Source organism: Salvelinus namaycush, chromosome 34 (genome assembly GCF_016432855.1).
Source record: "Salvelinus namaycush isolate Seneca chromosome 34, SaNama_1.0, whole genome shotgun sequence".
NCBI lineage: Eukaryota > Metazoa > Chordata > Actinopteri > Salmoniformes > Salmonidae > Salvelinus > Salvelinus namaycush.
This window is the reverse complement of record NC_052340.1, coordinates 6,262,801-6,276,059: the sequence shown is the minus strand read 5'-3', so window position 1 is coordinate 6,276,059 and position 13,259 is coordinate 6,262,801. Positions and strand designations below refer to the sequence as shown.

The 13,259-nt window shown below is 45.0% G+C and overlaps 1 protein-coding gene across 2 annotated transcripts in view; it reads right to left on the bottom strand.

Moving 5' to 3' along the window:
- LOC120028769 (serine/threonine-protein kinase D2-like) overlaps positions 1–11,674 on the bottom strand; it is a 61,431-nt gene extending 49,757 nt beyond the window's left edge. For both annotated transcript variants that reach the window (XM_038974006.1, XM_038974007.1), the window contains exon 1: positions 10,774–11,674. In XM_038974006.1, the coding sequence (XP_038829934.1) occupies positions 10,774–11,100 (327 nt within the window). In that variant the 5' untranslated portion in view covers positions 11,101–11,674. The remainder of the gene's footprint in view (positions 1–10,773) is intronic.
- Between the last annotated feature and the right edge of the window lie 1,585 nt (positions 11,675–13,259).

The window sequence follows — 13,259 nt, the reverse complement described above, 5'->3', positions numbered from 1 at the left end:
TAAGTCGGTGTTGTTGAGATAGAAGGTTACATGTCCGGCTAACCTTGCTCTACACAGAGCTCTCCCTGCTCTCAAAGAGCCCTGTGTGTGCCGTCCGTTGCCCTGAAAAGAGAGGAATTGTGCTGCCTGCCTGGACCAGCTGGGAGGGTTTTGGCACAGTAACATGCCACCAAACGCTTCTGCTGCTGCTTAAAATTGGATTACGGTACAAAACTGGTTTCTAGCAGAGCTAAATCATTGGATTAGTATCATAATGTGTCGGGGTGATCTGGAATGCAGGGGCTCTACAGTAACAGTAAGTATGGACCTAGTGTACAGCCTTGACGCTTTCTATAGAAAAACACTGAAAAAGGTTGTAACTAACTAGACTCTGAGTGACAGGCATCAACAATTCCGAGGTGATCAAGTCCACTTTTATCGTGTTGAAATTAACTGCATTGCCAAACTCTATGAAACCGTGGCTTCAAACTGGATACAAAACCACAGCATTCCCATTGATTCTAGCAGCGTATGGCCTGAACCTTGCGTCCCATCTCTCTCTCAAAATCTCTGTAAATGTCATTTTCTCTCTCAATTTCCTTTTCGCTCTCTTGCCCTCTTTCTAAATCTCTCTCAATCTCTGTCAATACACCTTTATCTCTCGCTCATTCTCATCCCATCTCTGCCATTAGTAGTGTTTTGAATAGTCAAAACGGAGGAGTACGCTGCCTGCTAATGCCCACCAGGAAACACTGTACGTCCATGCAAAGCTGCTCCGCTATGATGCAAATGAACGAGTGGGGAAGAGAATGAGGGACGGGTAGGGGGTTTCGGTTAGGGAGCACTGCGCGGATCATTAGTGGCGGCCAACGTTTTGATATGGGGCACCATTTCCTCCAGAAGTCCGCTGGTTGTGTGTGTGTGCGTGCGTGTGCGTGTGGCTTAGTAAAGCTGTGGTGTGGTAAAGGTGTGGTGGCTCAGACCATTGTGCTACCATGCTAATGCTTCCCTGACTCACTCTGCTGCTGTGCACCTGCCTGGGTTTAGAGAATTCACTAACAAAAGGCTTTGGTCTGATAAGCAGTGTAGGTATTAGTAACCAATACAGGGCTCCGAAAACACAAACACACACAACCAAATTGGGTTAGAACAAGACCAAATGTATCAAACCAGATCATGTCAGCCAATGAACATGTGATATACTCAGACCTACCATTCAGAAGGCTGGATCGGTTTGACAGACAGACCTGGGGTAGGCCGAAGTCGCCACGTACAATAACATACGAGCATTGAATGCTAGACAATTGTTTTCAGCCACACAATGCAACGTCGTCCATCAGGCTGGACCCTTATCAACGTCATCAGGACTGGCGGTACAGTGTGTGTGGGTGCGCGAGTACTCTTTACTGCTTTCGCACGTGTGCGTACGTGCAATACCCCTGCCTGTGTGTGCAGTTGTTTGAAAAGTACTTAAGTAAAAAAATACTTGAACCTCTTCACTGGTGAGTTCCAAATATCTCTAACGGTCTCCCCAGCATGAGTTTGAGATGCACGTGAATTCAGAATGCACTCGCTGTTCCAAAATGTGATTGTTACGCCACATACAGTTAACACGCGCTGCCCTCAAACCAAGACACGCTGCCTGCTAATTATCTATAGGCTATGTTTCCACCTGTCAGTTTAACATTACAGTTTGAAGTGAGGTGTGTGTGTCGCCTCCTCATGAATTCACATAGAAGTAGCCCATTTCACTGTTGCGGACAATTTATGTTTGAGGCTTTACTGAGCCGGACAAACTTCTCTCATCAACGAGAGCCCAAACACTTCCCCAGTGTTTCCGCAGATCAAGTATGCAGGCATTTGCGCATCTCCAGTCAGAACAGGCCTTGCACTAACTTTTTCCCCCTGGCACGTTTTTCCCGGCTGGCGCCCGCATTGCTTTCATTGTTGTTTTCCTTACAAATAATAACTTTGGACATGTGTGTCAGACCAAAGATGTTATAACAAAATGAGGTGAAGGGATGGTTCACTCATCTTTTGAGTAAACCTCCGGAAATGAATGATGGTAGATGACACACCTCCTTCAACATGCATACTACAAACAGACCCAACTCATCTTGCCACCTCTTATCTTTGGTTGACATGGCGGCGAGCACAAACTACCCATCGTCGGATTACTTTCGATTTTTAGAAAGTGTTTCACTCATTTGTTTCAATCAGTGGTGAGCTCACTCGTGACGTGATGAATTGTAAATAGTAATTGCTATTAGCTAATTCATATTGTAGTTTATGTCAGCCGAGAGTTAGCTAAATATGACCACTTGTGTTACATCAATCTTTCCTCAGTTAGCACTAGGACTAATGTAGCCTAGATTTTCCGGTTTGGATGATTGTGTTATGCTGTAGCTACTTCTGTGAATGTCTGAACATTGCATCCAAAACTAAACTGGTCTCATTCAGGACATAATGTTGTAAGGACTCTGTTTGTGCAAAATGTTTCTGTGAAAAAAGTGTGGCCAGCTCAAACGCTGACTGTTGCACAAATCGTTACTGCCACCACCATGCTTCACCGTAGGGATGGTGCGAGGTGTCCTCCAGACGTGACAGTCAAAGAGTTCAATCTTGGTTTCATCAGACCAGAGAATCTTGTTTCTCATGGTCTGAGAGTCCTTTAGGTGCCTTTTGACAAACTCCAAGCAGGCTGTCATGTGTCTTTTACTGAGGAGTGGCTTCCGTCTGGCCACTCTACCAAAAAGTCCTGATTGGTGGAGTGCTGCAGAGATGGTTGTCCTTCTGGAAGGTTCTCCCATCTCCATAGAGGAACTGGAGCTCTGTCAGAGTGACCATCGGTTTCTTGGTCACCTCACTGACCAAGGCCGTTCTCCCCCGATTGCTCAGTTTGGCCAGGTGGCCAGCTCTAGGAAGAGAATTGGTGGTTCCAAACATCTTCCATTTAAGAATGATGGATGCCATTGTGTTCTTGGGGACCTTCAATGCTGCAGAAATGTTTTGGTACCCTTCCCCAGATCTGTGCATCGACACAATCCTGTCTCGGAGCTCTATGGACAATTCCTTCGACCTTATGGCTTGGTATTTGCTCTGACATGCACTGTCAACTGTGGGACCTTATATAGACAGGTGTGTGCCTTTCCAAATTATGTCCAATCAATTGAATTTACCACAGGTGGACTTCAAGTTATACAACATCTCAATGAGGATCAATGGAAACAGGATGCATCCGAGCTCATTTTCAAGTCTCATAGCAAATGGTCTGAATACTTACGTAAATAAGGTATTTGTTTTTATAAATGTGCAAAAATGTCTAAAAACCTGTTTTGCTTTGTCATTAGTGGGTATTGTGTGTAGATTGATGAGGAAAAAATGTATTTAATACATTTTAGAATAAGTCTGTAAAGTAACAAAATAAAATGAGGAAAAAGGGAAGGTCTGAATACTTTACGAACGCACTCTATATTTCAGCAATTACATTTACTTTTGATACCTAAGTATATTTAAAACCAAATACTTTTAGACTTACTCAAGTAGTATTTTACTGGTGACTTTTACTTGAGTCATTTTCTATAAAGGTATGACAATTGGGTACTTTTTCCACTTCTGGGTGTGTGTGTGCATACGTGCGTGTGTACATGCGGGTGTGTGTGGTGTGTAAACGAGAGAGAGGTAAACAGGAGATTGTGTGTGCGTGTGATCACATTCCCAGGCCCGTTCCAGAACGGAGGTGGAAACAATGGCCAGGCCAGGGACTCTCAGTCGCAGCTGTGTGTGTGTGTGTGTGTGTGTGTGTGTGTGTGGAGATGGCCCACCTGTCCATTTCGCTTCACCTCTTCCTGTGCACAGTTCCCCAATTCAATTGCCCTTAGCCTTTATTGCTCTCCGTCTTTCTCGTTTGCCCTTGTGTAAATATTATTCACTCTTTCTTCTTCCCTCCATTCCTCTCTATGCGAGGTAACCTGGTCAACAACACTCAGTGAGACTCATTCACTACACATACCACTTTAGAGTGCCTATAAGGGAGTAGTGAGGGTAGCCACTTGTTGCATGCTAGACTGAGAATCACAGACACACATTTTGAAACCTAAATACCAAGGAAACAAGGTTGTCTAACAGTTGCAATCTGTGATCCTGATAGAGCATGTGAAACCATTTTTTCTCGACCTCTTTTTCCCAACGGAAATACAGGAAGACAATGAAGGGTGTTTTCTTAGTGAATAACTATACCAACCATGGGTCTGTGGGAAGTTCTAACAGGCATCAGCTCTTACAATCATCTGACATGATGAACCTATGGTGATACTACAACACCTCAACTGACACAGTCAATCCTCGACAGGTCGACCCTCCCCAGTCTCACACTCACACATTACAAGTACAAATAGCAAACAGGTTATTGGTCTGAGAGTTAAGGGCCCGTTAAATAGACACACATATTGGCAGTGAGACTTGACTGGCTGATGAAAGACAGACAAAAACAAGGGACAAAATAAAAGCTCACAGTCACATGGTACTCTAGTATGCTGAATGGGTAATTGAGTAGGGCTGTTACTTTGACCGTATTACCGCCACAATGGCGGTCACGAGTCATGACGGCAGTCAAATTCCACGTGACTGTTTCGTCCCGGTTATTAGGCTTCTCCGAGCTCTGATGCTGCTGATGGTCATTAGTAGCGTACCAAACTCATCCCTCTAGTCACTCTGACATCATTGCAAATGTAATTGAAAATCTAATCAAACACTTCATGAGAGCCCGTGAGCTCATGTTGCGCAACATTTCTATAAGCTATGCAATTGTGGGAGAAAACAGAGGGATGGCCTCTACTAAAAAGAGGAGGGTCCCATCAGCTCTCTGTAAGCTAGGCCTACTATATTTATTTCTCAACTTTCCTAATATTAAGCACATTGCTTATATTTACAACAGGGGTATAGCCTACCTGGTTGGCATGAAAATGAACGACGGGAATTGCGTCCTCCATTCGCTAAGTGCATAGATTACATGTATTTTCCCCCTGTCCCTGTTTCGAGACAGGTGCATGATAATAGCCTAATAGTTTATCAACATTTTAAGCTAAAAGATCTGATCTGTTGCGTCAGCCTCATTGCTTAAAAAAGTTTTTTTGATGCTAGTGGTTTGATTAAATTTGGGATCTATCGCATCCCACAACTGTTCCAGACTATGTTTGGAATATTTATTTCTCGCCCAGAATAGGTCAACTTTTGTACTATGGGGGATAGTAGATTGACATAGGCTAGTGCTTTTGCTATTCGTTAGCCTTACTCATCTTGTTGGCTGATGAAAAGTAAATGATGACAGTTCTTCCAATATCTTCAATATGCACAGAATTGGACAAGGACGCGTAGAGTTGCGTCCCCGATGTGTCTGTCTTCACTTGTAGCCTGTGACAAAGACCTGATCACGTGACGGGCAGTGGCTAATAAGAATTGAGCTACCTGAGAGAGCCATGTAAGTGAAAGGTGCTTCGGGGGAACGCAGCCGGGACAAGGGAATTACATTTATTATATTCAGCCCAAGGGCAAAACGACCACTGGCCACAAAAGGCATGGATTTTTTTTTAGGGGGCATCCACACAATGGGGATGTCGCCGGAAAATTTGAGGTATTATCAAGTGCTTGTCAAATTGTGAATGAGAGACTGATGAAGTGTGTGCAGCCTGTGCAAAAAAAAACAAAGCAGAGCTCATGCCCTTTATGCAACTTTTTTCAAATCATCATTGGAGTCGCATCATGCAGCCTTAGAATGTATAATAAACATAAACATATAGCCCAACATTTGTAGAACAACAAGTCACATTAATACCTCTAAATTAAGCATATAAAAGGACCTGTTTCTTTGTTAATAGTTCAATACAGAATAGCCGCATGTGCGCACTCCCTCAAATCATTGAGAAAATATATTTTCTGTTTCATTCAGCTCTGTTCAATTGTATTCTTCATACTATGAAATATAAAATAATGCCACGGAATTCTAAGCAAATCTTGTCTGATAAATGAACTAGTGTAGCCCACAGCCATTGGGCATAGCCAGATCAGGACCGAACATAAGGACAACTCAGAGTATGCTATTCCGTTCTTCTGAAATCGACTACATTTTCTTCATATCATGTTTCTTTAGACCTGTCTCAAATAAATCATGGATTTATTGTGATAGTGTAGGCTATATTACATGGATTAATTAGACTTTTTAAATGTAGTTGTTCCAATGGTCTGCATCAGTGGCTTGTAGGCTATGCATGGAAGCCAGGATATGCTAAATGTGTTTATGTTAACGGTCAATTACCGTGAGACCGGCAGTTATCTATGAGAAGACGAGCTTCAGGATTCACACACATTCCAACTTCTCAACTGGTGCTTGTTTACAACATTAAACTTTCGAGCATACATCCCTGACACACATATATACTGTGGATAGTCCCGTGTGGCTTTACAGTAAGGCCAACCAAAATAGGGGAACCATAATATTAGCAACTGACCAATGGGAAGCGGGGTCGTCTCTATGAGTCAGAGTTACCCTATGAACCTCAGCAACACACAGGGAGTGGAGGCTCTATAGACCTCAATTGTCCTGAAACAATGAGAGAGCTCTACCCAACAGCACCAAATTATCCGACCCTACCTCTTCTCCCACCAACCCCAGAGAGAGGGGAGGTGCCTTTGGGGAAAATGTGGAGGACGAGGGGAGGGGATGGAGGTGGAAGGATGAGTTGGAAGAGGAGGACGTGGATCGCCCCCAGACAGAGTGGACTCCAAAAGGAAACAGGCCTCATTTCCTCCTCTTTATCCCTCAGACAATGGGCAGCAGGGAGAGGGATGGAGAAAGGAGACAGAGACAAGGGGATAGGGAGGAGGAGTGGAGAGGAAGGGAGAGGAGGAGAAGAGGGAAGAACTGATGTGAGAAGAAGAGAGGGAAGGACAGGGGAGGGAGTTGAGGATAAGGGAGAGAGGTGAGGATAGGGGAGAGAGAAGTGAGGATAGGGGAGAGAAAACTGAGGATAGGGGAGAGAAAACTGAGGATAGGGGAGAGAAAACTGAGGATAGGGGAGAGAGAACTGAGGATAGGGGAGAGAGAACTGAGGATAGGGGAGAGAGAACTGAGGATAGGGGAGAGAAGTGAGGGGAGAGAGTAGCAGATAGGGGAGAGAGGTGAGGAGAGAGGTGAGGATAAGGGAGAGAGTAGCGGATAGGGGAGGATAGGGGAGAGAGGGGCGGACAGGGGAGAGAGGAGCGGATAGGGGAGAGGGGAGCGGATAGAGAGGAGAGCGGATAGAGAGGAGAGCGGATAGGGGAGAGAGGAGCGGATAGGGGAGAGAGGAGCGGATAGGGGAGAGAGGAGCGGATAGGGGAGAGAGGAGCGGATAGGGGAGAGAGGAGCGGATAGGGGAGAGAGGAGCGGATAGGGGAGAGAGAATAACAGCGTTGAGAAGAAGAGAAAGGGAATGAAGGAAGGAAGGAGGGAATGAAGGAAGGAGAGAAGATGAGAGTAGGAGGAGGGAATGCAATGATGCCTTTCCACAAATCCCTGAATAAACCATCAAGTGTTCTGCTGTTTCAGGGTTGAACTGACAGACAGACACAGCCTTAGTGTTAAGTTCTTATTTGTTCCTATTCCACTAGGAGCAGGGGCTGGGGGCAGGGAAAGAGAGTGTGCTCTTACATACTGTAGGCTCTGAAGTTAACGGAAAAACGTGTCAATGGAACACAGGGAGGCTGGCTGGCTGTTAAATAAACAGAGAGAGTAGCCGGGCCTGGCCGTGATGACTCAACATTTCTGACTGAGACGGACGAACGGGAGAGGAGAGCCGAAAGGAATGATGGAAGAGCCGTGCCAAAACACCCGTACTCCTCACACACACACACGCGCACACACACACACACGCAGTCATAAAGAAGGCGTGACAGCGCCTCCTTCCCCTCAGGAGGTTGAAAAAGTTTGGTAATGGGCCCTCAAATCCTCAAACAACTTGACTTGCTGCATCACTGGTTGGTGTGGCAACAGCACCGCCCTCAATCGCATGGCGCTACAGGGGGTGGTGCGGACAGACCAATATATCACAGGGACCAAGCTCCGTGCCATCCAGGACCTCCATATCAGGCGGTGTGAATAAAAGGCCCGGAAAATCGTTAATACGTGTCACATATCAGTTTGCAAACAATGTCCAATAAAGAAATACTTGAGTTATTAAAGCCACATACAAACATGGTCTCTTTTATGTTTTCTTGAGTAAGGCAGCTCCAAAATGCAGGTGTTTCAGCCTAGCTCAGTGCTTTCTGTGGTGGTGGGGCAGCCAGCGGAAATTACGGAGCGTAGGGGTCGGAAACGTTTTCTAGTTGCGCCGTGATTGGCTCAGTGTTCTGTCACTGCAAAATCGACGGGTAGAGCTAGAAAATTCAAGCCCCTTGGGTGCTGCCATAGACTTAAATTAGAAGTTCCCATCCAAGAAGGATCAAGGTCATTGGCCACAGATAAAATAACGTCAAATCACATTATATCTACGGAAGCTTTGGCCCAGCATCGTCCGGGTTAGGCCGGCTAGGATGTCCTTGTCTCATCGGGCTCTCGCAACTCCTTCTGGCGTCTTCTAGTTGACTTCAGTCGTCAGTTCGACAGTGTTTCCACCGACACATTGGTGCGCCTGGCTCCCGGGATAAGCGAGCATTGTGTCAAGAAGCAGGGCGGCTTGACTCTCGACCTTTGCCAAGTCCATAGTGGAGTTGCAGCGATGAGCCAAGATCGTAACTACCAATTGGATATCACAAAAAAGGGAGTATGCCTCTCTCCCCTTATGGGCCAGAAAAGTTTGAATACATTGGCCATGGTGTCAATCGAGCATGATGACTGCCGCGTTCAAAACAACTGGAAACTCGGAACTGGGAAATCTCAGACTTCAGTGAGTTCAACTGGGAACTCGGATAAAACTGGTAAAATACGGAAAATAATTTTTAACGGTCATCCAACTCGAAATTCTATGTCGGGATTTCTGGCCTCTTTCTAGAGCCTACAAGAAGGACCGCCGTGCCACCTTCCTGTTCAAGTGAGCACAGCAAAACAAGGTGAGTCCAAAAATGTATCGTATTCTGCTGCATTAATGATGTAATATGCCTGGGAGATATGTATACTGTAGCTAAGAAAGTAATACTAAGTGTATGTTGTGTGGTAAACTGTAAGTAGCCCCTATGCCTCACCCTAATAATTTGGTCCCTTTCCCCCTCATAATTTAGCCTACTGTTCTGACTTGGTGGTGCACATGTAGCCTATAGGCCGTTTTAGAGAAATGCAATCATCTAATATAGTAAGAGCTTTCTTATATGCCCCCTTTATTTATCCTATGGTTCTGACTTGGTGTACAGGGAAAATGCTGTAAGAACGGTCAATGTTCTGAATTCTGTCGCTGTACATTTCAAAAGTACTGAACAAATAGTTATATTGACTACGTCCATCCTACAGTAGCTCGCTCATTAATGTCTTAATCCAAATTACGGATCGCCTCTTATCCGCTCGTCGTCCCCTTATGCCATAGTTCGTACAACTCACTTGTCAGTAGAAACCACATTTGTTTAAGCAAGTCAGCCATATCAGCTATGTTTTATTTAAAGGCAGTAAATGAGGCTGAATGAAGTGTTTCGCTGCCAGACAAGGCTCCGCTGATAGCCAGGTGTAGCAGTGGTAAGGATTCACTCCATGGTGCTGAAAAGAAAGCTCTGCTGTTGGGACAGCATTATGTAGGGCCCTAACAGTTTGTGGGCACCGTTTCTCACCGTTATAGTGCAATTAATGTATTGTTTAGTGTTGTGTCGTGGCTTTGCTGGCATGCATCTAAAAAAACATTGATATTGATTACTGCATAATTGGGTTTAGAGCTGGGAAGAAAGGCATTTCACTGTACTTGTGCAAGTGACATTAAAACTTGAGTGGACACTACAGTACAGTATTCTGAAGGGAGAAAAGGAGAGTCCTAGCATCACATTTACAGTTGACAGAGACTCATACAATTGGCATTGGGCTGGTTTTGTTCCGCACAACAATAACAGATTAGGGAAAGCAGTGGTGGAGGCTGAGGGAGATTTGTTTCTTTCAGCATTTCCTTGAAAAGTTGCCCGTGGCTAATTTTTCAAGCTCCCGCTGGCCAACCTCCAGTGACTGGCTTTGGAAATCTGGTAATCTAACCATCTCACAGTCTAATTGGCTGATAAAAATCTATGCATCTTATTCAAGGCACTGATTTGAGGATAATGTTCTCCTGCTGGCTGCTGCAAAATGGCCGCCTTGCTTCTTCTCTGTGTGTGTGTGTGAAAGAGAGAGAGCCCATTGGAGAGAAAAGGGTGGCATCTTCAGAGAAGATCAAAATTGCTTCAGCATTACAGTTATAGCACTTAGAGCTCGTCAGCAATTAATAAACAGATAAACACGAAAAATACACACACACACACAACAAAGTGGTTTCAGGGCAAATATATTACTCTGTATGTAAATCCCACACACACACCAACGTGGTCTCAGGGCAATTCGTATTATTCTGTACTTAAATATGTGTCACAACGCGTCTCAAACATGCAACCTTTGGATTGCTAGACGGCCGCAGATTACGGCCACCCATCCTCCCTGATCAACCTTCCTACTTTTGTTTCTGTCTAAAGTAACTAGACCATTTGTAGGTATCATACATCTTGGAGACGCTCAGACATACGCCAAGTATGTTTCGTATGGCTCTGAGGCCAGGCTGCACACACAAACACACACACACACACAGCATGTGCTCTCACCTTGATGTCTACGATGGAGCAGGCGATCTGTTTGACGTAGGCTAAGTCAGCGGTCTGTGGCAGCAGCACTGACTCTCTGGTCAGCCCAATCTGGAGGATGAAGGAGACCCCTGCCGGGATGGGGGGCACGTGGGACATGGCAGCCCCCCCAGGGCCCTGCCCGGCCCCCAGGTCCACAGGGGGGAAGCCATCCTGAGTAGAGGTGGGAGGCACAGCCATGGGGGTCCCCTGCTGCATCACCACGGAGCCTGGGGGAGAGGGGCCCCCTGGGTGGAAGAAGACCTGGGACAGGGGTCCCGACGACATGCAGGGGCTGGCGTTGGCCATCCCTCACTACACACACACACACACGCGCTCGCTCGCTCGCTCTACCTCCCTCAGAGAGCAGGACCGTGAGGGTGTGGACACGCTGATCCACACACAAACACACTGCTACAGAGTCTCTGTTCTGTGTCCACCCCCTCTCCTAGAGGAGTCAAGAGGAGATCCCTATCCAGGAAGCACTGCTCCTTCCTTTCTTTTTCTCTCCCTCTTGATTTTTGTGACCTGCACTCACACTTGTTCTTTCATTATCCCTGCAAGGCAAGAGTGAGCGACAGACTAAGAAAAACTTCTCCCCTCCTACCTCTCCTCCACCCCTCCTCCGGTGAAGAAGTTGCTCTGCAGATGAGAAAGTCCAAATTTTTCACAGGAAACACTGAGGAAGGGGAAAAAATAACAACCAAAAGTTTGTTGTCCTACACTCCAGCCTGTACAAAATAGCTTCCTTGAGCAGGAAACTGAGAAAACGAAGGAGAAAGATAGTCTGGCGGGGCTTTTCTTTTGCCCTGTTTCAGTTTCAGCCGAGTTAACTATTTTCTGTAGAAAACCAAGACAGAGACAGCTACGTGAGGGTACCTCCCTCCTGCCCTCTCCTTTCTGAACTTGCCACAACCAATGAGGAAGTGATATGACTGCCACTGCTCTCTGCCAATGGGAGGGGAGGGGTGAGCTCTGCATAAGCCTATGTCAGTCCCTCCCACTCCCTGGTCTCCTCCCAAGCTAGCAACCCCGCCCCCTTCTCTCTTTTTCCTTCCTCTGTGTTTAACGCTGGGTTAATTCTTCTTGTTGACTCCTTCTCTGACAGCTGGCCTCGTCTTACTCTAGCCTGAGGGGAACTGCTCACAAATATGTCTCTCTTTCTTTTAAAACACTATCACTCTTTTCTCCGTGGCTTTGCTTTTTTGGTTCTCGCTCTCCTCTCCCTCTTGGCAGTGCCAACGAAATACAGGTCTCTCTGATTCTTATAGGACCGCACCTACAGTGCATCTACCGTTCAACTCAGTGAAGTAGAACGGAGCTGTAAAAATGGGAGTAAAAACAGAACTGTAAACATACATTTTGGTATGTAACTAACTAGCTTTATGACTTTTGGTAGGTACTCGTTGCTGAATGTTTGCTCAATGTCTAATTGCTTATTATGAAAAACTATTATTTAGATATAGATATTCTAATTAGCATCATCTATGGCTAATAGATTAAGAGAAGTGAAAACAATAGACCTACTGTAAAAAGCACATTCTTATCGGCGGTTGTTCCGAGTTGTAGCTTTAAGGACCACTAGAGGGACATGTATCCCTCAAGAGTCTGACATCTTCATCATAAGACTGGACTGATCCAAGGTCTGTTTTGATCTTCATCACATAAGTAATAAAACTGACCTTGCTAGTCTTCAGGAAGGGGTGACGCAAGCTTGATATTTTTGAGTTGTCTTCTCCAGAGCATGGGTAGCAGGTGGGTGTCACGACTGTCATGTTAATGTGACTTTTTCATGAACATTCCTTTGGTCACTTGCTTGTTGTGGGTCCTGTTGTATGTTAACCCAGAGACCTGTAAAACCTGTCTAGTTCATTCCTGTTCTGGACAGAAGTCAGGTGAGAAGAGTGTATTGGGTTGTTCCACGAAATTAGTCCCTTTTGGGTAGTGTAACATTTGATTTCACCAAATGTTTACATTCTTTCATAAAGAGGACAGGACAAACTTAATAAAAACATGTTTTCCCATCTCAAGAGATGTTTTTTTTTTTATATATAAATTACGTGCAAGTAACAGGGTTGACGATTTCATCTTAAATCAGCCATAAATCCCCTTGTGACAGGGGGAATGTTAAAACATTTTAGCCTGTCTATCTATTGGCAACAGGGTTGACATATTGTGCTCAACGCGCTCAGTTTTGCACCAAATAAACCACCAGAAAACAGCCCAAAAGAGTACAACCAGGTCAAGATTTTACACTATAATTTGACTATTAGATGTTCAATGTTTCTTTTGAAAAACATTATTTTTAGGAATAGTTTCACGATATTAAAATGGGAGTTCAGTTCACATAACAGGGTTGAACTTAAAATGAGGGCCAGGTTTTTTTTTTATACCTAAAAATGAATCACTAATAAATAATAATTTTTAGAAATGACTTTGTCAAAGCAACAAAATAACTAGGGCTTTAC